Raw genomic sequence first — 21,612 nt, forward strand, 5'->3', positions numbered from 1 at the left:
CGGAGCCACCTGCTCCAATGAGCCGCACCGGGGTGGGGGGTGGGGTTTGTTAATTTCTCATCTGGAAGCTTGTGACGGTGCGTTGGGGGTCCCCCGTCTCCTGCACCCCGAAATGGCACAAACAGACTGCACCAGCCGGTGGAATAGAGGAAGTTTATTGCCTCTCCAGGATACAGCACAGCACAGATGTAATCTGGTCACAGAGCTGGGCTAGGATGCCTCAGGCCCCCTTGAGATGGGGGAGACTGGGCCCCTAAACTCCAGCCCCTTTCCCTAGGCTCTCCTCCATGCTCCCAGCCAGCAACTAACCAACTAACCAACTTCCAGCCCTGCCCCCAGCCAGGGCAGCATCCCCCTTCCTTTGTTCCTCTCCATGGGGGGTGTCTGGCCATACCAGTTGAGAGGTCCCTTTGCATAGTGACTCGTCCTGTTTTGCTGGGTCGTGGTACCCACGGCAGCCAGTGGGTTTACCCCAGAGCCAGCAGCATAGAAACCAGCCAGGTACCCCCACTATGTCACAGCGCTGCCTTTTGCTGCAGAGGCAGGTGCAGTGGGGGAGGGGCCTCGTTTGGGTAGGCGCTGATCGTGGTCGCCAGGAGTTGAGTTTCGCTCGTGTCCTAAAGGCTTTCACTGTGCAGGAGGATTGCGAAGAAGAGAATGGCACAAACAGAGAATACAGAGTGCGGGGAGGCGGGGGGAGAGAGGCTTTTCCCCCCTCTCTGACCGTTGGCAGGAGGGCTACATTTTAAAGCTTCCCTGGCACTTTCGTACCCCGGGTGTCGGGCCAGGATGGCGAATTCTCTCAGCAAAGATGATGCTTTGTTATGTGACTATGATCGAACGAAAGACCAGGCATGAACTCACTGTTCTAAAACTTTCTAGTTCCCGTCCCCAGAGTTCTGAAAATCTGTGCATTCCAACGCGTTTTTTCATGCCGGAAAGATGGGTGATAAATGTTACTGCCAGCCCTTCATCCAGGAGTTGTGTGTGACTCTCCCTTCACTGTCTGAACCCCGAGCCCTGTACCGCATGTCCCTGAGACCGAGCTGGCAAGCAGGAGAGAGCTGTCAGCGTGCACAGGGCGTCTCCTGGCAGCTCGCAGAGAGAGGCATTACAAGGCGGCAGAACCAATAGGAAATGGAGGTTTTGTCAAAGTGGCTTTTTCAATCACGAGTTTGGGCCTGATGGTAGCCAGGTAAAGAATTACAAACAGGGATTTGTCAGACCCCCTGCAGCAGGGGCAGGGCAGTGCACATTGTGTTACAATGTGACGCGTGTGTTATGATAATCTCCTGAGCGGGCTATTAAATCCCTCTTGCCGGGCACAACACACCCACTGCAGGGCAGCACCTCGTTCAGGATGTGTCCCTGGTGGCAGACAGGAAAGCTCCTGGCATGCAGTGTACCAACCCCTGGGTCCGTAGCAACTGCAGCCGCTTGAAACATCTGGCTGCTAATTGTTCTGCAAGCTGGGCAGGGAGGAGAAAACGTTTTGTGCTGTCCCCACCTCTAGCAAAATCTCAGAGCTTCCATTGGCCAATTTCTGGCCAATAGTGGCTGAGAAATTTTGCTGCTGCAGGGGCAGTGAATGAAGCCTCCTCCCTCCCTCCCTGTCTCAGGTTCCTGCAGGGCTGCTGGCTGGGAGCTGCCTAGGTAAGCGCCTCCCAGCCAGAGCCTGCCTCTTGTACCCCAGCCCCTTTGCCCCTCCAACTACCTGCCCCAGGCCACCGCCCAAACCCTCTGTATCCTCTCTCCTCACCTCCCCCAGGTCACATCTCCTTCTCAGACCCTGCACCCCTCTCCCAGGACAGAGCCCTCTCCCACACCCATACCTCTCCTGGACCCTGCACCCAGGTCACAACCCCGTCCTTCACCCAAACTCCCTCTCAGACCCCATGCTCCCGCCTGCACCCCAGTCTTCTGCACCCAACCTCCGCCCCAGACCCCACACCCCCGCCACAGAAGTGTGGCCCTTGACCACTTACCAAAATCTTGGAGTGCCCCCCCCCATTACAAATAATATCCCACCGCGGTTCCAGAGGGACAGTGTCTCTCGGGGGGAGAGAGGGGGAAGGCAAAGTGACGTCCTGGGAATGGAACCTGCATATTGCTGTTGGGAGAAAACAGCCTGGTTCTGAGGGTTCGGTGGCGACAGGCTGTTGAGTGACAGCCGCCCGTTTCCAGCGCAACTCACAGGCGATACTGTTTTTATCGACTACACGGTTAGTTGCTAAGGGCTCCCGCTGCGGCTCTGCAGTTCAAATGTAGTAGGAGCCGGGCGCGGGAAGTCTGACTCCTACAACATTTAAACTACAGAGCTGCAGCAGGGGTGGCTCCCAGACCCTGCATGAGCCAGGACTGAGCAGTCCCGGCTCCTGCCAGGTCCCACCTCTGCCTCCCCCCACACTGTGGAGATAGTACTTTTAAGCCGGCTCCCCCCAGCACAGGATCCTGCTTCCCACCCCTGCTGCCTCTGATACAGAGGCAGCAAGGAGGAGGGGGGAGTGAGTAGTTGAGTAGTGACTCGAGTACCTGATAAGCCCAGGCTTATCGGATAGTCAATTACTAGTTGCTTACATCTCTAGTACAGATATAGTCACCTCAGCTCAAAAAAGATACATTGGCACTGGGAAAGTTTCAGAAAAGGGCAACAAAAATGAGTAGGGATTTGGAACAGGTGCTGTATGAAGCAAGATTAAAAAGGCTGGGACTTTTCAGCTTCGAGAAGAGGAGACTAAGGGGGGGGGATATGACAGAGGTCTATAAAATCATGACCAGTGTGGGGAAAGTTAATAAAGAAGTTATTTACTTGTTCCCATAACATAAGAACTAGAGGTCACCAAATAAAATCAATAGGCAGCAGATTTAAAACAAACACAAGGCAGTATTTCTTCACACCGCACACAGTCAATCTGTGGAACTCCTTGCTAGAGGATGTTGTGAAGGACAGGACTTCATCAGAGTTCACAAAAGAGCTAGATACATGCATGGAGGCTAGGTCCATCAATGGCTATTGGCCAGGATGGGTAGGAATGATGTCCCACCTCTGGGCAGTGGTGCAGCAGGGGGGCTAAAGCAGCTTCTTGCCCCTTCTAGCATTACAGACCATGCTGCCCCCAGCAGCAGGTTCCCAGCCAATGGGAGTGTGGAGCTAGTGCTTGGAGCAGGGGCAGTGTGGGGAGCCCTGTGCGCTATCCCCCCCCACCTAGGAGCCGGGCCTGCTGTCGGCCGCTTCTGGGGTGCAGAGCAGTCTGCAGGGCTGCCTTAGCACCCCCCCCCCACTGCTCCCCTGCAGTAACGAGACCCAGGCCTAGGGTTGCCAGGTGTCCCATATTGAACCGGGCAGCCTGGTATTTGGACCTTCCGTCCAGTAAAAAAAATTCAGAAAATACCGGCCATGTGAAATGTCTGGGATTTTCTGTTTTTCCTGGCTCGGGTGTCTGCCAGAACATGCGTAGCTCGGGGCGGGGGAGGATGGAGGGTCCCGGGCAGACTTAAAAACAGACACCTTAAAAGGGCAATGCCTACTCTGCTCTTAAAAGGGCAAACTGGGGTGGTTTTTGTTTGTTTGTTTGTTTGTTTTTTGCAACAACTTTTCCCCTGGGGTACCGGCACCTTTTTTTTTTAACACTGGTACCGGGAATTAAAGGGACTGCAACTGTTTTGGCCCCCGTCAGTTCCTTTTTTTTTTTTTTTTGCTCAACAGAATTTTTTCCTGGTGTGTTTTTTTTTGGAGTGGGGGGTGTTCAGTATTTTTTGTTAAACCATCTGGCAGCTCTGCCCAGGCCCGACATTCCACCCCAGCGCTGGGTCCTGGCCCGTCGCTTGAAAACCCCTGGCGTACGAGACAAGGCTCAGAGGGAACCCTCGCATCTCACCTCAAGGGACTAGTGTCGTTTTACATAGCGAGCCGTGTGCCAGGCAGCTGTTGCACAGAGGGATGTGGAGCTGCACTCCCCATGGGCCTTGACAGCGTCGTCCGACTCCCCCCCTTCACAGGTTGTCTGTTTTGTGGGTGTCCTGTTAATACATTTGTGTCTATGCCTGTGAGCGTGCTCCCACTGGATAAGTTGTGCTGGAGTTTGCACACGCGCTCATTCGAGATTTGCAACGAGCTATGTTTGGAAGCATTGGGACCCCACTAGGATTTGACTAGCAGGCCAGTTGAGGGCCCCGTCCTGCACTCGGAGTCAGACGGGCAGCACCTCCTGTTCGTACACAACCCTCTGATTGTGTTTGGACTCTGCACTGGGGCAGGTATCTGCTTGTGCTGATCTGACACCAGGATTGGATCCAGGGGAGCAAGTTTTCCGGAGTCTGATGGTGGTGTAGGGAAATGCTTCCTTGCTCATCTCGAACCCGCTGTTCTAATGGCTGGGAAAGGTGCTGGACTGAGTCCACTGAGCCCAGCAAGGAGACGGCTTTCTCCGCTCTGCCACGGAGTGGCCACTTTCCGGGAATTCGTGACTCGTCCGATCGAGGCCTTTCTGCTGAGGTTGGCGACGAGGCGGGGTATTCATACCAAGGGCTGTCACGTTTCTCATGATGTGTTTCCTGCCCAACTGGAGATTGGGTAGGTTTCTGCAACTCATTACCCATAGGGCTCTACCAACTTCATGTCCATGAAAAACGCATCACGGACCATGCAGTGTGCTCTGCCTCTCTGAAATGGTTGTTTTTGGGGGGTGCTTTTACCCTGTTCTATACAGATTGCCCAGAGGAGACCAGCATTTCTCAAACTGGGGTCCCTGACCCAAAAGAAAGTTGCGGGCGGGCTCACAAGGTTGTTTCAGGGAGTGTTACCAGCCTTCCTTCCACTCTGCCTTCAGAGCTGGGCGGCCGGAGAGCAGCGGCTGTTGGCTGGGTGCCCAGATCTGCAGGAAGTATCACAGAATTAAAGGGGGGCAACAGCAGGCCAGGCCATCCTTCCTGCTGAGCTGCTGCTGGCGATGTTGCTGGATTCCTGGCCAGCGGCCTCTGCTCTCCAGCTCCGAAGGCAATGCCGCCACGGGCAGCAGCGCAAAGTAAAGGCCACGGTACCGCAGCCTACCCTAAATTACATTGTGACCCCCTCCCCAGCTCCAGTCTGGGTCCGGACCCAGGGCAGTCACAGCACTGGGACGGTTTCAGATTTAAATAGCTGAAATAATGAATTTCGATTTCGAAAAATCCTGTGACCCTGATAGTGAATAAAATGGGTCCTGAGATTGGTAGGGCCCTGCCCGAAGGCTACGTGGAAGTGCCGTGCGACTGCTCCTGGCCTGAGCTGGATTTGAACCAGGATTTGGATCCAAGGAAAAGGCTCCATGTTGAGGTGATTTTAGTCAGACTTGTGCTTCCTGAGCACCCCATTCGATAGCGGGAGGGTGGGAATGACAAAACCCCAGGTAGGTGGTGGGATCGGCGAGGGAGGGTTCTCTGGGCGGAGGAAACCCGACCAGCCCGTTTGTCCTGGGGACACGTGGCCGTTCCAGGGTGTTTCTTGTTGTCTGATGTGCCGCTGATCTGAAATGCAGATGAGTTCCAAGAAGCGAAGGAAGATTAAACTAGTGAAATACGTGCAGCTGAATGTCAGGGTCCTATTGTAAGGGGAGGGAGACGTATCAAATATTCATGCTGCGTCTAACCAGTCAGCCCCCCTCCTCCCCATTCATTGCCAGACCTACTGTAAATGATGCTGTTTTCTTCCCACCCCACATCTACGAGGAGATTGTCTAGACTAAGTAGCACATTAAAATGCTTTTGCCGGTAACTGGAGCCTAGCAGTCTGCTTATTTAAAGAACCAGGGTTCAGTCCTGCCTTTTATTATCCAGCAGGCTTTGGGTAGAGGTCACAGTCCCGTAAATACGTGTTTTTGGTGGTCCTAGTGCTTTCTTTGCGTTTTATAGACACAGCTTAAAGCCCAGCTCAAGTCATCACCCTATCCCATCTTTCCCCCCGTGAGCAGGGCAGAAACCTTTGTCGTGTAGTTTCCCTGCAAAATAAAATCATCTGCAACATTTCCTCCCAAACTGCTTATTTGATTTGAATAGAGCCCTGCCGGAGATTATGCGGAAGAGGCCCCTGCCATTAACTACGGAGGACTGCATGTGTGAGATCTTGAGGCTAGGTCTACTCTACAGAGCTCTTGCGCAAAAAGTTGTGGAGCGTCCACCCTTCAAATGCGTTTTTGCACAAGTAAAATGAAAGAGCAGAGGGCTTCCCGGTGTCGGCGTTCCTCCTTCAACAAGGAATAACCCCTTTTTGTGAAAGAGCTATTGCATAAAAAGATGTGTGTGGATGGGGAGCGGGGTTTTTTGTGCAAAAAGGGGCAATCGAGAAAAGCACAGGTGCCCTGGTGGCCATTTTGTGCATAGCAATCAGAGTTTCCTTTCGACAGAGCGTCCATGCGGTCTGGACGCGCTCTTGCGCAAAAGCATATCGCGGTTTCGATGCACTTTGGCAGTGTGGACGCACTCTTGCGCTAAAGCATATCGCTGTTTCGATGCACTTTGGCAGTGTGGACGGGCTCTTGCGCTAAAGCATATCGCTGTTTCGATGCACTTTGGCAGTGTGGACGGGCTATTGCGCTAAAGCATATCGCTGTTTCGATGCACTTTGGCAGTGTGGACGCACTCTTGCGCAAAAGCATATCGCTGTTTCGATGCACTTTGGCAGTGTGGACGTGCTCTTGCGCAAAAGCATATCGCGGTTTCGATGCACTTTGGCAGTGTGGACGCGCTCTTGCGCAAAAGCATATCGCGGTTTCGATGCACTTTGGCAGTGTGGACGCACTCTTGCGCTAAAGCATATCGCTGTTTCGATGCACTTTGGCAGTGTGGACGCGCTCTTGCGCTAAAGCATATCGCTGTTTCGATGCACTTTGGCAGTGTGGACGGGCTATTGCGCTAAAGCATATCGCTGTTTCGATGCGCTTTGGCAGTGTGGACGTGCTCTTGCGCAAGAAGTTTTTGCAGACGATCTCTTCCAGAAAAAGCTTCTTGCGCAAGAAGCTGGTAGTGTAGACATAGTCTGAGTGACTGGCTGGTGCCAGAAAGGAAGAGGAAAGAAAGCTTGAGAAATGTCTGTTGCATTCAATTTGTGTTAACTCTGTGTGTGGACAACATGAGTCCGATTGGATTCCGGCTGTCCTGATGCTTGATGGAAAGTCAGTAAAACCGATGGAAATACCAGCATTGACGTCGTGTCCTTGAGTCACATTCCTAATGGGCATCAGAAACACACGTGTGCCAACACATGAGAAGGACGTCTAGAGGGGAACCTTCCCCACGTATCTTTATTGCTCCCTGCTGTGTAAACGTGTGCCTTCCGCTCTCAGGAAAGGAGGCGATTCCTGGTGAGGCTGAATGGGGCGCATACTTCTGCCTTTGGTTGGAGGTTTGAAAATATTGAATCTTAAAGCTTTCATGTAAGGAAAACACAAAACTTTTGTTGGCCCCCATCCCAATTTTCAAGAGGAGCATTGTTACAACGTGTAGCACGCCTCAGTGTGGATCGGCTGCCTCGTGACTCCTTAGCGTGCGCTCACCAGCGATTCTCCATCATGAGCCGAGGGCAGAATTGATGCCGCAAGTCCTGAGATCTATTTACATAAAATAACCAGTCTGCGGTTTGAACCTGAGCACATGCAGATGAAGGTCCTTGTCAGACAGGGAGACAGAGAGGGAGAGAAGGGATTTCAACCTGTACTGCAGCAGTTACTATGGCAACCAATTATTCAGTGCTAAATTATAACTGTTTATAACACTGGGAGAGAGAGCGGCGCAATTTTGGTTTAAAAGCCTGAAAGACCAGAAATCAGTGATGGCTTCTGGGCAGGGCTGCTTCCCTGCCGTTCGAGCGTTTGATCGTGTGCGTGGCAATATGAAGATCCATCTGCCTGCGGCGCTAGGCTGGCCGGGAGCCCCCGTACGAGGAACAGAGCGACGCAGAAGTGGGGACGGCGAGCGGTTGCAGCCGCCTGGCTGGCGCCCTGTTCAGACAGGCCAGGCTTTGCCCTTCACACACAAACGCAGTTACAAAATGGAAATGTGAGCGAGAGCAAAATAACCCCCAGCGGGAAAACCTGTTTGCAGCGGGTGCGCGGGGCTTGTTGGGTCGGACACACCCAGACCCTGTCGCTGGCTAGAAGATTGAAAAGTCTAATAGCAAATTGGTCAAATCGACTTTATTTGCAATCTAGAGTAAGATCTCACGCCAGCAGGGAATTAATTGGAACCTCTGTCTCCAGTTCTCATCTGGCCACCCTTCCTTGTTTCCCTCCACTTTTCACTCGCTGATTTATTTCAAAGCCCAGGTGCCTGCTGCTGTGTCGGCTGAAACATCCTCAGCCGGGTCATGCCCCCAGGACTGGTCCTGCAGCGGCACAGCCCGGAAATTGAGCACATGCTCTCTGTGCGCTGGCCACAAGGGGCTGCATGAACAAACGCCTGTGAGCAGCCTGCAGAGTTTGTTCTAACGGATAATGACTGGGTCTGAGGAGATGAGATGTCTTGGCTTGTCCTACCCCCAAAGGCCTTTCCTTCGAGGCGGGGCGCTCAGCCTCTTTCTTTCCAAGCCTCCCCTCCCCCCGAGCCATACAAATTCCACTGCCCCTGTGGATCACAACAGCTGATTTTCTGCACGCGATAACCAGGACCAGCATTAGTGGGTAGCAAGCAGGGCAGCTGCCTGGCACCCCAGCCACCGGGGCCCTGGGAATCCAACTCGCTCAAGACTCAGCCCTGGGTGGACGGGGCTTCAGTTTTCTGCCCTGGGCACAGAGCGTCTAATGCTGGCCCTGCTTGCACCCCTGACGGAGCCCCGGGCCCCTGGCTCAGAGCCGTGGCTTTACTAGACGAGCTGCGGAGGGACGGGTCTCCTGTGAGTGCCGTGAGCGGAGTCCGGGTTCGGCTGGACAGGAATCTTTTCCTGGCCCGGGCTGGTCTGAACCACCCGAGTGACTCAGAAGCCAGAATTTTCCCACCTGCTGGGGGTCTCAGGCCCCTTCCTAGCAGGCAGGTGGCGATGTGGGGAAAAGCCGTTGCCAGCCCTGCCCTGTCTCCGCTGGGGAGCCATGGAGGGTGGGGCACACTTCTCTGGGGGGCAGGCCAGGCCAGGCTCGAGTGACCGCAGGGCTAGCTGCTGAGGGTGGCTTGTGACCGTCCGCCTGGGCCGGGCTGTGCGGGACACAGCGCAGTGTGTTCTAGGAAGAATCCGCATTGCTAAATGTAATGGTGGGGAACAGCTGCCCCCTGCCCTCCTCCCAGGAGCGGGGGACGGTCCATGGGAGCTCCCCAACAGAACTCCCAGTCCCTGGCGCCCTGGGCCCGGGGTGTTTTAATCCCAGCGCGGTGTGTCTGTTTTCAAACAACCTTCCTGCCAGCAAACCTTAGAGGAAATCCAACCCCTGCCTGTGTCTTCAGATCCTTCCGTCCTTCTGCCCCGCTGGCTGGCTGGCTGGCTCCCTGCAGCTGGTGGTTGCCAATTAATGTGACTGCCCCCCCCCCCCCCAAGCAGTCAGAGCAAATTCCTCTTGTAAGTTCTTGGTAAGGGAGAAACCTGCCACTGCCCTGAGAGCGAGCGCCGAAGGTGACCCCTGGACCTCCAGACCTTTGGCCAGCCAAGGGTCAGCCCACAGCTCTTAGCTCTTTCCGGGGTCTTGTGACGTGGTCAGCTGGCTGCAAGAGCGCATCCTCCAGCCGGGCCCAGCGCCGGGGGCCACCCCTGCCAATCGTCACTCAGTCTTGTGAGGTGTCTCTTCTGCAATTCCCAGTGATCTCTCTTTGCAAGTCAGCCACCTGCTCCAGGGAGGGGCGGGAGGGGGAAGCTGTTCCCCACCGTTACATTTAGCAATGTGGATTCCGCCTACAAAACACTGCGCTGTGTCCCATCCAGCCAGGCCCAGGCTGACGGCACAGTCCTCCTTCCGGGGTATCAAAGTCTCGCCTGCCCAGTTGTCAAGGTGGTGACTCCAGTGTCCTGAGCCACTTCCCCAGGGCTGGTTGGAGATCTCAGGCCCTCCCTCCACACTGGATCCTGCAGCCAGCAGCAAAGATCCTACAGTCAGCAATGAAGATCTGCCCAATCCCCCGTTTTTGCTGTGGCTTCTTCCTGTCCTGCTGTCTCAGACTTTCCTTCCTCCACACTCTGTTCCCTCGAACTTTTTCCATCCATGAGTGGAACACATTTTGTTCTGTGCACCCAGGCATGTACGGATGTGCACCACCAGGAGAAATACAAGCTGCCAGCTGTGGGTGCTCTGCTAATAGGCTGGTGGCATTTGAATCTCTCCTGGGTGGCAACCCATGTGCCCCGCTTACAGGGAACACTGCTCCACAGCTCCTGTGAGCGTGACTCATCCTCCAAGACTAGGATCCCGGGGTGCCTGCTCCCCTTTGGCTACAGGACTTCAGCCGGGCTGCTGTCCTTTCCTCCTTCCCTTCTCTCCCTTTGCTTATTGCTGTTTTCTTTGATATCCCGCCCCTTTCCCATGCCTGCTCTCTTTGGCCTCCTCTTAACACCTCTGAAAGCCGAGCTGTCCCATTTACACACCAGCGCGAGGCAGGTCCTGATGGCTGCATGCAGGTAGAGCTGTCATGGGATTCAGTGAGCGTGCAGGCCAGGCCCATTGACTCCATGAGTGACAGGCTTGCCAGATGCTTCACCAAAAATCCCGAACATGGCAAAAAAGCAAACAACAACAAAAACCTGGGAGACCAAACTTGGTTGAGCAAAAAAAAAAAAAAAAAAAAAAAAGGCACTGTGCCTTTAAGAATCCCCATGGTCTTCCATACACGGCAGGGGAAGATTGTCTCTTCCAGCCAGAGAAATAGAAAATACTGGACATTTTACATGTCTGATATTTTCTATTTTTTTTTTACTGGACAGGGTCCAGAAAAAACAGAGTGTCCGGGCGAAAACCGGACACCTGGCAACCCTAATGACTGAAATGGGATCAGGTGAAGACCCAGACATGTTACCAATGCAGGGCTGTAGAAAACCGCCTTGAACAATGGCTGGAAGGAATTAACGTTTTCTTGCTCCCACCCTGCAGAATTTTGGATCATATACACTGGGAAAGGGCTGGCGAGAAGGCGGGGGGGCAGGGTTCAAGTGCCAAACGTGTTTGGGCAGGGAAATAGAACTGATTTACCACCAGCGGGCCGGGGGTGAGCGAGCATGGCCGTGCGAGGGGTCACGGCAGCAAATAACAGGGAGAAACAGAATCTGTGTTTGAGTATCGAACTCGTGTCCCACGGCTTGAGAGCTTTGGAGCGCCCGACGCAGCCAATAGGAAAGCGCCATTTTATTTATGTGAAGGCATTAAACAAATATGAGACAGAAACGCGCAAATTGCCTTGTTTGGTGTCAGTCAGAGAGATTGCAGAGCGTGGAGCAGCAGGGTCTGTTAGAAAAGCAGTTAGCGCTGTCTGTCTCTGGCGTGGCGTATGTCAGTGGTTAGAGCTGCTGTTTATTTACCACGGCCTTCAGGTTTGCAATGGAGCCTTCGTTGCGACCTAATTCTTTGTCTGTTTCATGCTATCATCCACCAGTCTGGTACTTGGGCGACACCTGCGGTCGCCCCAGGTGGTTGCGAGGAAATCCATAGACACTCATCACAAGCCACGGGCTGAATAAATATCCCTTTCCCTGCCTGGGCCCAAACATCCCCGCTCCCCAAAGGGTGCAGCACTGACCTGCAGGACACACCATTTATGGATACACTGCACAAGCCCAGCTGTTTCCAAAGTGCATGTCACCTGTGTTGTGTTCTTTTCCATTTCATTTCTGGATGCGCTTTTGTTGCTCCTGCAGGAATTCTTGCGCCTCTGTGCAATGCGGAATTTTGCAGAAATTAACATGGTGTGTGCAGAATTGGCTCCCCCCCAAAGGACTGCAGTATTGTTAGCCACCACTAGGGGTCACTGGACTGGGCAGAACCCTGGTGCTGGGGGGGGGGGGGAGAGGAGAGGGAGCTATTGGGTTCCTGGAGGAGAGGATGGTGCACAGGAAACTGCATGCAAGACTGTGCTGGGCCCAGGGGAGTGGAGGGGTATGTGTGTCTGGGGCAGAGGAGCTCTGGGGGAGGGGATATTGGCGGGGGTGGGGAGGAGGGCAGGCGCACTCTCTGGGGGAGGAAAGGTTGTATCTATCTAGCCCCCGTCTAGGCTCTATAGTTTCAACTGGTCCCTGGTTCTGAAGTTAGATTTACCCTCCGGAAAATGTCAGGATCAGCTCTGGAGCCCTTTGTAAACACTCAGTTTTACACTAGCTTAGTCTGCAGAAGAGGAGAGGGAGGGGGGATTTGAGAGCAACCTTCAACTCCCTGAAGGGGGGTTCCAAAGAGGATGGGGAGGCCCGTCTCAGTGGTAGCAGGTGGCAGAACAAGGAGCAACAGTCTCAAGTTGCAGTGGGGGAGGTCTAGGTTGGATATTAGGAAAAACTATTTCCCTGGGAGGGTGGGGAAGCGCTGGGCTGGGTTCCCTAGGGAGGGGGTGGAATCTCCATCCCTAGAGGTGTTTAAGTCCCGGCTTGACCAAGCCCTGGCTGGGTTGATTGAGTTGGGGTTGGTCCTGCCTTGGGCAGGGGCTGGACTCGACTCCTGAGGTCTTTGCCAGCCCTGGGATTCTCTGACTAGCTCTCTGCTAGCCAGCTGGTCTGGAGATGGATGTAAGTGATCAGTTACCTGCCAACACTGTGTGATCATGCAGTTTCCTAGCTGAGTTGCTCTAGTACTCTGGGGAAATTGGCATCCGGTCCTGGGGACTCTACACTTGCTTGCACATGCAGTGCCGCTCCCCTGCCAGCCACGACCGGTTCCATCTTTCCGAGATGTCTGGCCCTGTCTCGTTGCTTGTCGTCATTCCACCAAGCGTCCGGGATCCCTCTTGCGCCAGTATCTTCATGCAACACCAGGCCCTCCAGTTCACCCATCTCAGTATTGACACTTCTAGCATTTGCCCGCAGGCACATTCAAAATGTGTCTGTACTCAGTGCCTCCTTTGAGAGGTAAACAAATGGGGACTCATGTTCATTTGGCGGTTTGTCTTCAGTTCCTACCTCTGTTTCATCAACTTCTGTCCTCTCCGCCCGACTGAGCTATTGAATAAACCCTGCCCTATGGGAAGTGTCTGTCTGACCCCGTGCGCTGCTTCAGATTGTCCACTGCCCCTTAGCCCTGCATTTAAAACATCCTGCTCATGCCTGCAGACTGGTTCCCCTTTGGCTTAGCTAGAGTCCATCCTTCCTGTATAGTCTCCTCTCCCCAGAGCACCCAAGAAACCTAAATCCCTCCTTCCAACCGGGCCGGACTGAGGCATGGGCGAGCCGGACAGCTGCCCAGGGCGCCAACCAATGGGAGGCGCCTGATGGTAGCTGTAAGGGGCACGCAGCGTCCCTTAAAGCTGCCATCTGACGCCGTGCGCCCAGCTCCCGCAGCGCCGGCCCGCCTGCATCCCCGCAGCGCCGGCCCGCCTGCATCCCCGCAGCGCCGGCCCGCCTGCATCCCCGCGGCGCCGGCCCGCCTGCATCCCCGCGGCGCCGGCCGGCATCGCCCTTCCCCCCACGGCCGTGGGGCCCTACACAGCCCGGCGTGCGCGGCACGCCCCGGGCTCTGTGCCAGTGGCCGGAGCCAGGCTGCGCATGCGCCGTGCTCCCTGGAGGTGGGCCCTGGGCTGCACGCCAGCGGCTGTAGCTGGGCTGTGCATGCGCCGTGCACCCCGGGAGCAGGCCTGCGCACCCTAGGGGGGTGGGCCCGCTCCCCATGGGTGGGCCTGCGCCTGCGCCGTGCGCCCGTACCCGGGGTGCCAGAATACCTCGGGCTGGCCCTGCTTCCAACACCGTCATCTCATTCGCACGCGGAGAGCCTGCCGCCCTGCCTGCCTGCCTGGATCCCTGGGGGGAACGGGACGTGTTTCAGAGAGCGCTGTCACAGTGGCTCTGCACTGGAACTTCTTGTCCGGCAGCCTCAAGGTGGCCTCCGGGGACTCCCTGCCACCTTTCCCGGCGCCGCAGGGACCTAGCTGTCCCATGGCCACTGGTGCCTGCCCAGAGCTCATGGAACTCGGTCCAGATGTCCCGAGAGGGCCGCAGCTTTCCCAGACCACAGGCAGTTTGTCCTCCGGTCTCCTGGTCATCTCAGACGTAACTGCTTATTTCTAATAAATGGATCCCCTGCTCCACTCCGTCCCTTCCTGCCAATGGGTTTCTGCTTCTCCGCAGAGGATCCTTAGTGTGAGAGTATCCCACTTCCCTTCGCCTGCCACAAGCCTTTCATCTTCCTCCACAGCCCAGAGCCTGTTGGGCTGGGGCGAGGCCGCTCCACCGAGGTGACCTATGAGCAGAGGCTGAGGGATTTGGGCTTGTTTAGTCTGCAAAGGAGAAGAGTGAGGGGGGATTTGATAGCAGCCTTCAACTCCCTGAAGGGAGGTTCCACAGAGGATGGGGAGGCCCGTGTCAGTGGTAGCAGGTGGCAGAACAAGGAGCAATGGTCTCAAGTTGCGGTGGGGGAGGTCTAGGTTGGAGATTAGGAAAAACTATTTCCCTAGGCGGGTGGGAAGCGCTGGGCTGGGTTCCCTAGGGAGGGGGTGGAATCTCCATCCCTAGAGGTGTTCAAGTCCTGGCTTGACCAAGCCCTGGCTGGGATGATGGAGTTGGGTTGGTCCTGCCTTGGGCAGGGGGCTGGACCCGGTGCCTCCGGAGGTCTCTGCCCGCCCTGGGGTTCCAGGGTTCTATGAACTGTCCTGGACAGTCTGTGGCCTTTAGCTCCTCCAGTCCAGCCCCTCCGGTCTCAAGAGCCCGTGCGCCGTTCCTGAGGGTCACAAGCTGCTTGCATCGAAAGCACGCACACGTCACCCCCATAGGGGCTGTGACCGCACCGTGCAATAAGCCCTACAGCCCCTCGCTGCTACAGGCCGCCTGTCTGCATCATCATACAGCCCGTCTGCCACGCCCCGGGCTAGGGCCTTAACCGCAGCCCTGGCCTTTCCCTGCAAGAATGGAAAACAAAGGTGTTCCTGCTTGTCTCCTACAGTCAGACCCTTCTGTGGCATGGTGGGGGGGGAGCGGGGGCTGTCTACTCTGTGACCCGGGTCCCCCTGCGCTGCGATGGGAGATTCTCACTGACTCTCCCAAATGTGGATTAACCCAGACACCCAGGCTCAGCCTCCCAGGGAGAGACAAAGGGAGGGGGCGGAGACCAGCACCTGGCTGGGGGCAGGGCCTGGGGGGGAGGCAGTTGCCATCAGGGATGCAGGAGGAGAACAGACTAGGGAGGGGGCTAGATTTGGAGGGGCCCAGTCTCCCCCCATCTCAAGGGGGGGGGGTTGAGGCTTCCTAGCCCTGGTTACTGTGACCAGATTCCATCTGTGCTGTGCTGTACCCTGGGGAAGCAATAGACTCCCTCTATTCTACTGGCTGGCGGAGTCTGTTCGTGCCACTGTGGTGGTGCAGAAGTCGAGGAGACCTCAACGTGCCGTCACCGTGGTGCCAGGAGTGGGATGCACTGCACCCCGTGGAGGGAGCTTCCAGGGAATCGTGGGGCGCTGCAGCACTAGACCAGTGAGTCTGCACCGTGGGGACCAGCAGGGAAATGGCCTACGCCCGACTCCTGAAGGCAGACCTTGTGAGGCTGTGCAGAGAGAGGGGCCCGCCTGTGGGAAAAGCGACCAAGGCCCAGCTGATTGCCCGGCTGGAAGAGAATGACCAGTCCAGGGGCCTGGATCCTGTCCCAGTGAGGAGCAGCCAGACCCCCCTCCCCGGGAGTGTATCAGCCTCCCAGAGGGGGCGGAGGACTGGAGCCCGCCAGAGAGACGGGATACCCTCCTAGGGAAGCCCTGCCAGCTGCAGTTTGTCCAGGGCAGGGGCCAGCCCAGCCGATCTCCAGCAGCTGGAGATCCAGCTGTGGATGAAGGAATTAGAAGTACAGGTCGAGAGAAGGAGCGCCAGGACCATAGAGAGGCAGCGACAGCATGAGCTGGCTGTGGCAGAGCGGGGACCCGGCTGCGCTGAGTGGAGAGGGGCCCCAGGGTCCCGGAGCGGCCACACGCGTGGAAAAGCTCGTGGTGGCCCAACTGAAGGACGTGGGCGACATAGACGGGTTCCTCAGCTCCTTTGAGAGGGCCTGTGGACTGCAACGGGTCCCCACAGCTGACTGGCTGCAGGAGCTCATCCCCGCACTGAGCCAGGAGGCGACCGGAGTGCTCAGTCAGCTGGAGGACCTACAGCCAGGCTGGTCCTGATGGAGCAGTTCTATGAAGTGTGCCCACCCAAACTGAGGCTGTGGCTCAAGGACCGGAGACCAGAGAACCCCCAGGAGGCCGGGAGACTGGCGGATGAGTTCACGGAGAGCCGGTCCGGGTGTGAACGGGAGTCCCAGAGAGAAAGGGAATCGCGCAGAGACCGGATCTTGGCTGAACGACGGAAAGAGTCACCTATGGGCGAGCCCAGGAGACAAGGACCAGCCGTCTGTGCCCCAGAGAACCAGCCAGGGCCCGGGCAGAGCCGGCCCAAAAAGGCTCGCAGGTCCTAACTTGCAATCGCTGCGGGCAAAACGGCCACAAGAGGGCTCAGGGCACCAGAACCAGGACAGGAACCAGGACCTGGGATGTTCCAGGGTTAACTGGCTGGGGATGGGGGAAGGGCAGGCCGCCCTAGAGGCAGGGGCCAGCAGGCAAACCCCAGCTCAGAGTGGGGGGAAAGATGCTCAGTGCACCTCCCCTGGGAGGTCCGACCCTCGGGAGGCGGATTTCTCTGTGTACCGGGTGGGGGCAGGGTGGCCCCTGCGGAGCGAGTGCCTCGTGCCCCTGCAGGTGGGTGGCAGGGAGGTGATGGGTTACTGGGACACGGGGGCGGAGGTGACGCTGACCCGGCCTGAGGTAATAGCCCCAGACCACATGGTACCTAACACTCCGCTGACCCTTAGGGGCATAGACAAGACCCCGTTTAAGGTGCCTGTAGCCCGGGTGCATCTGAAATGGGGGGCCAAGAAAGTGGGGGTGCACCAGCACTTGCCCACGGAGGTGCTGATGGGGGGGAGGACCTAGAGGAGTGGCCAGACGGACCCCACAGGGCCCTGGTCACCACCCGTAGCCAGAACCAATGAGGGGCTGGCAACTTTGATCCAGGGAAGGATTCCCTGCAGGGGGCTCAGGGTCCCATCCCAGCAGACACAGGGTCCAGCCAGGCTGGGACTCCGGACCTAGGCAAGGGCGGGGAACAGGGCCCAATCCCCACCCCAGTGGCTGAATTCCAGGCTGTGGTGCAGGCAGACCCCTTCTTGCAGATGCTGAGAGACCGGGCTGGCCTTGGCATGGCTCAGTCCATGTGGGAGGTGCCCAGGAGAAATTCCTGAGGGAGTGGGGATTCCTGTACCGGGAATGGTGTCCCACCGGGAAGGTGGGGATATGGGGGCTCCAGCAGCAGCTGGTGGTTCCCCAAACGTATCACCCCAGGCTGCTGTGTCTGGCCCATGACGTCCCATTTATGGGGCACTGGGGTATCCGGAGCACCCAGCTGAGGCTGCTCCAACACTTCTACTGGCCGGGGATATCTGCGGCCCTGCAGCAGTCCTGCCGGTCCTGCGACTCCTGCCAGAGGGTAGGGAAGGCCCAAGATGGGAGGAAAGCTGCGTTAAGGTCCCTGCCCCATATAGAGGAGCAGCTCTGGAAGGCAGCGATAGAGGTAGTGGGGCCTGTTGGCCAGGCGACCCGGACGGGGAACAACTACATCCTGGTAGCCTTGGATATGGCTACCAACGGCTCCGAGGCCGTAGCTCTGCCCTCTATCAAGGCAGACATGGTGGCAGACGCGCTGCTGGCCATCTTCAGCAGGGTGGGGTTCCCCAAGGAGGTCCTCACAGACCAGGGATCCCACTTCATGTCGGCCCTGCTCTGGTGCTTGTGGGATACGCATGGGGCCTGGCTCACCTGGACCTCAGCGTATGGCGCCCGGTTCAGCGGGCTAGTGAGGAGGTGCCAGGGGACCCTGAAGCAGATGCTGGAGGCCTTTATGCTCCGGCACCCACAGGACTGGGACAAGTACCTGCCCCACCTGCTGCCTGCACCTGGGGAGGCACCCCAAGGGTCTGCCAGGCTCTCCCGAACCGAGCCAGGGTGCAGAGGGGGAAAGGAGCCCCGGGGCTTGCCGAGAGAGTTATGGGAGGGGAAGACCTGCCCGGATGGAGCGTTGGGGGTGAAGACCTCCTGGATTTCCAGGAAAGGCTCGCTGAGCTCATGGCCCTGGCTAGAGAGACCCCGGCCAGAGCTCAAGGGCAGTGGACGGGCTGGTATGGCCACCAAAGACAGGCCCGTGCTGGTCCCCCCGGAGCTGTGCAGCAACCGGACGGGGGAGCTGGCTCCTGCAGGGCATCGCCGCAGCTGGCCCGAGCCAAGGGGAGCGCCAATGTCCCCGCGGTGGATTTCCCGGGAAGGGGACCCAAACATCCCTAGGTCACAGTTCACTCTCGGAGGGGGGACGGCTGTGCCGTAGTGGGGGGCTGTCTGCTCTGTGACCCGGGTCCCCCTGCGCTGGGATGGGAGATTCTCACTGACTCACCCAAACGTGGATTAACCCAGACACCCAGGTGTGACGTAGTGGGGGTACCTGGCTGGTTTCTATGATGCTGGCTCTGGCGTAACCCCCACTGGCTGCCGTGGGTACCACGACCCAGCAAAACAGGATGAGTCACTATGCAAACCAGTAGGGCCAGACACCCCCCATGGAGAGGAACAAAGGAAGGGGGAATGCTGCCCTGGCTGGGGGGCAGGGCTGGAAGAGAGTTAGTTAGTTGCTGTCTGAGAGCATGGAAGAGACAGCCTAGGGAAGGGGCTGGAGTTTAGGGGCCCAGTCTCCCCCCATCTCAAGGGGGCCTGAGGCATCCTAGCCCAGCTCTGTGACCAGATTCCATCTGTGCTGTGCTGTATCCTGGAGAGGCAATAAATAACCTCCATTACACCAGCTGGTGCAGTCTGTTTGTGCCATTTCGGGGTGCAGGAGACGGGGGACCCCAACGCGCCGTCACACCAGGCTCAGCCCCCCAGGGAGAGACAGAGGGAGGAAGGTGGAGACCAGCACCTGGCTGGGGGCAGGGCCTGGGGGGGAGGCAGTTGCGGTCAGGAAGCAGGAGGAGAACAGACTAAGGAGGGGGCTAGATTTGAACGGGCCCGATCTCTCCCCATCTCAAGGGGGGGAGGGTTGAGGCCTCCTAGCCCTTCTCACAGCCCCCAGGTCAGGCGGGGGGGGGGGGGGGGGTTGGCATTGCTTGGTGTCTCCTAGCGCCGTGCTGCCATCCACCTGCCCTGTGGCCGGAGCCTTCGCCAATGTCACGTTCACGAATGGGAATGCTGGAATCTGGAGACCGAGCAGAGTCTGTGCAGCGAAGCTGAGGCTGAGCGCCCCGGCCCTGCCTTCACTCTCCCTTCCTCTTTCAGGGGAGTAATGAGGAGTCTGAAAACGAGAAATCGGAGAGCGAAGGGAGCGACTATTCGCCCGACAAAAAGAAGAGGAAGAAGCTCAGAGGAAAGAAGGAGAAAAAAGCCAAGCAGAAGAAGAAAGAGGAAGAGGAGGAGGATAACGAGGAAGGGGGTTTAAAGGTATCTGATTAGCCTGTCCAGGAAGGACCTTGGGCCCCTGTCACTCTCCCCGTATGCGAGGTGGGCTGGGGCAGCAGAGCTCGTGTGGGAAAAGGCCAAGGGGGCTGTTTTGCACCAGGCCTCTGTCCTGAACTTCCTCAGCGGGGCTTTCAGTTTGGTCTCTGCCCTTCTCCTTACCCGGGTCACTGATCCTGCAGGGAGCGGAGCGCGCTCATGCCCGCCGGCTCACCCTGGGCCTGGCGCTCCGCAGAGCTGTGAGGAGGAGGAGGAATTTCTGTTTACTGAAGGATTTGGGGACTTGGAAATGTGGCTTCGTTCCGCGCTGGAGCAACAACTGACACGTTGGCGTTCTCCAGAGGGCAATTTGGGTTTTTTTTTGTTGGTTTGGGTTGATTGAAACATTTTGTTTCAGTTGTGACTTTTCAAAGTGCTGCATTACGCTGTGTTCCAGTCCCGACGGGGACAACGCGCGCCGGACAGTGGCTTGACAACCCACCCCGGACGTGTCTTGTTCAGACAGTGCGGCAGTGGGCACTCCAATATTGCCAGAACTTCCCCTGTGTTTTCCCAAAACAAAATGCCAGCGAAATGGACCCGATTTTGTGAAGCATTTCGGTGACACGGTGTATCTGCTGGGAAATGATTCCAGCCACGGCTCTTCCGCCAGCTCCAGCCCTCTTGATTATTTTGGCGTTGAGCTGCTCTTTGGAGGTCTGTGTTGCACCCTTGCCAGTAGGGCTGTGAATGGGTAACCAGTTCCCCAGTTCCCCAGGAAGCACCATCCTTCCTGGTCCCGGGAGCAGCGCCATTGACAGTTGTGCTCCACGGATGTATTTGGTTCTGCGACAAAGCAGACCCGCGTCCAAGGAGCCAGAGAGTCGCCGCTTGTGTCAAAACGACCTTTGCTTTCCACAAAATCCGTTTCCACTGGGTTCACCCCTCCCCCCGGGGGTGGAAAAGCAGCAGCCCCCAATGAGTCAGGAGTCGCCTGTGTGGACCGGGGCCTGGGGCTGTCCGTCCCTACTACTAGCCAATGGGTTTTGTTGCACCGTTTACACAGTGTGGTGACACTCCCGCCGTGGAGACGTCCCGGTGTGACGGGGAGAGGCAGGGGAAGCAGCCGGGAAGGGGCCCTGTTGTTTTCCAGCTAGGCAGCGTGTTTGGTCACAGAGCTCTTTGGCCCGCTCTGCCTCTAACCTCTGGAAAGAGATCCCCGGGTTGCTGCCGTCTCGGGAGCAGATGCCGGCGGCGTTGGAGCAGATGTGGCCGTGCACTCCCCATCCCGAGCCCCTCGCTCGTTTGCACTAACGACTCCCCTCTGCAACCCCACAGGAGCCCAAGAGCTCAGCACAGCTGATGGAGGAATGGGGCCTGGATGAAGTGGATTATATTTTCTCCAAAGAAGATTACCACACGCTGACCAATTACAAGGCTTTCAGTCAGTTCCTCAGGTAAGAGGCCGAGAGGGGGAGCGTCGTGCCTGTGGGTGGGGATCCTGGTGGTGCTTTGTATTTGGTTACGCCCAGTGTTCCCCTAATCTGCCCCATTCCCTGGCGGGGCTTTTTCCAGCCACCGAGGCATGTGAGAGCGTGCGCCCCCAGCAGGAACACGCGCCTCTCCGGGGGCGCTCTGCTAACGGGGACGGCGTTTGAGTTTCTCCTGAGCAGCCGCACAAGCCCCCGGCTTCCAGGGAACGCTGGTGGCTGCACGCTGGAGCTGATCAAGCCAGCGCGTTTGAATGCTAGCTCCTCATCCAATGACAGCAGCTGCATCCGCTCTGCTGACGTCCCGGCTGACGACAAAAGCAGCTCGTCAGGGTGTGCGGGAGCTGGGCTGCAGCCTCGGCCGTGACTCCAGATGTATCGCAAGAGGGTTCTGCTTTCGCCTGGGCTCGTTACTGTTTGCTTGGAGGGGGAGGCCAGACGCAGCAGGGAAATGATGCAGTGCCATGCCCGGGTGAGGTCCGGGTAATAGCTAATTCCCCTGGCCTCTTTGCCAGTTTAAGTTTGATGCTCTGCTGCCTCATCTGTGCCTTAGCGC

At 57.2% G+C, this 21,612-nt stretch overlaps 1 protein-coding gene across 4 annotated transcripts in view; it reads left to right on the forward strand.

Annotated features, from left to right (window-relative positions):
- Nucleotides 1–21,612, forward strand: part of CHD5 (chromodomain helicase DNA binding protein 5) — a 94,393-nt gene that overhangs the window by 14,444 nt on the left and 58,337 nt on the right. For all 4 annotated transcript variants that reach the window (XM_075906312.2, XM_075906313.2, XM_075906314.2 and 1 more), the window contains exons 3-4: nucleotides 19,411–19,572; nucleotides 20,905–21,023. In XM_075906312.2, the coding sequence (XP_075762427.2) occupies nucleotides 19,411–19,572; nucleotides 20,905–21,023 (281 nt within the window). The remainder of the gene's footprint in view (nucleotides 1–19,410; nucleotides 19,573–20,904; nucleotides 21,024–21,612) is intronic.

This window comes from Pelodiscus sinensis, chromosome 24 (genome assembly GCF_052426305.1).
Source record: "Pelodiscus sinensis isolate ZL-2025 chromosome 24, ASM5242630v1, whole genome shotgun sequence".
In the NCBI taxonomy this organism is placed as follows: Eukaryota; Metazoa; Chordata; order Testudines; family Trionychidae; genus Pelodiscus; species Pelodiscus sinensis.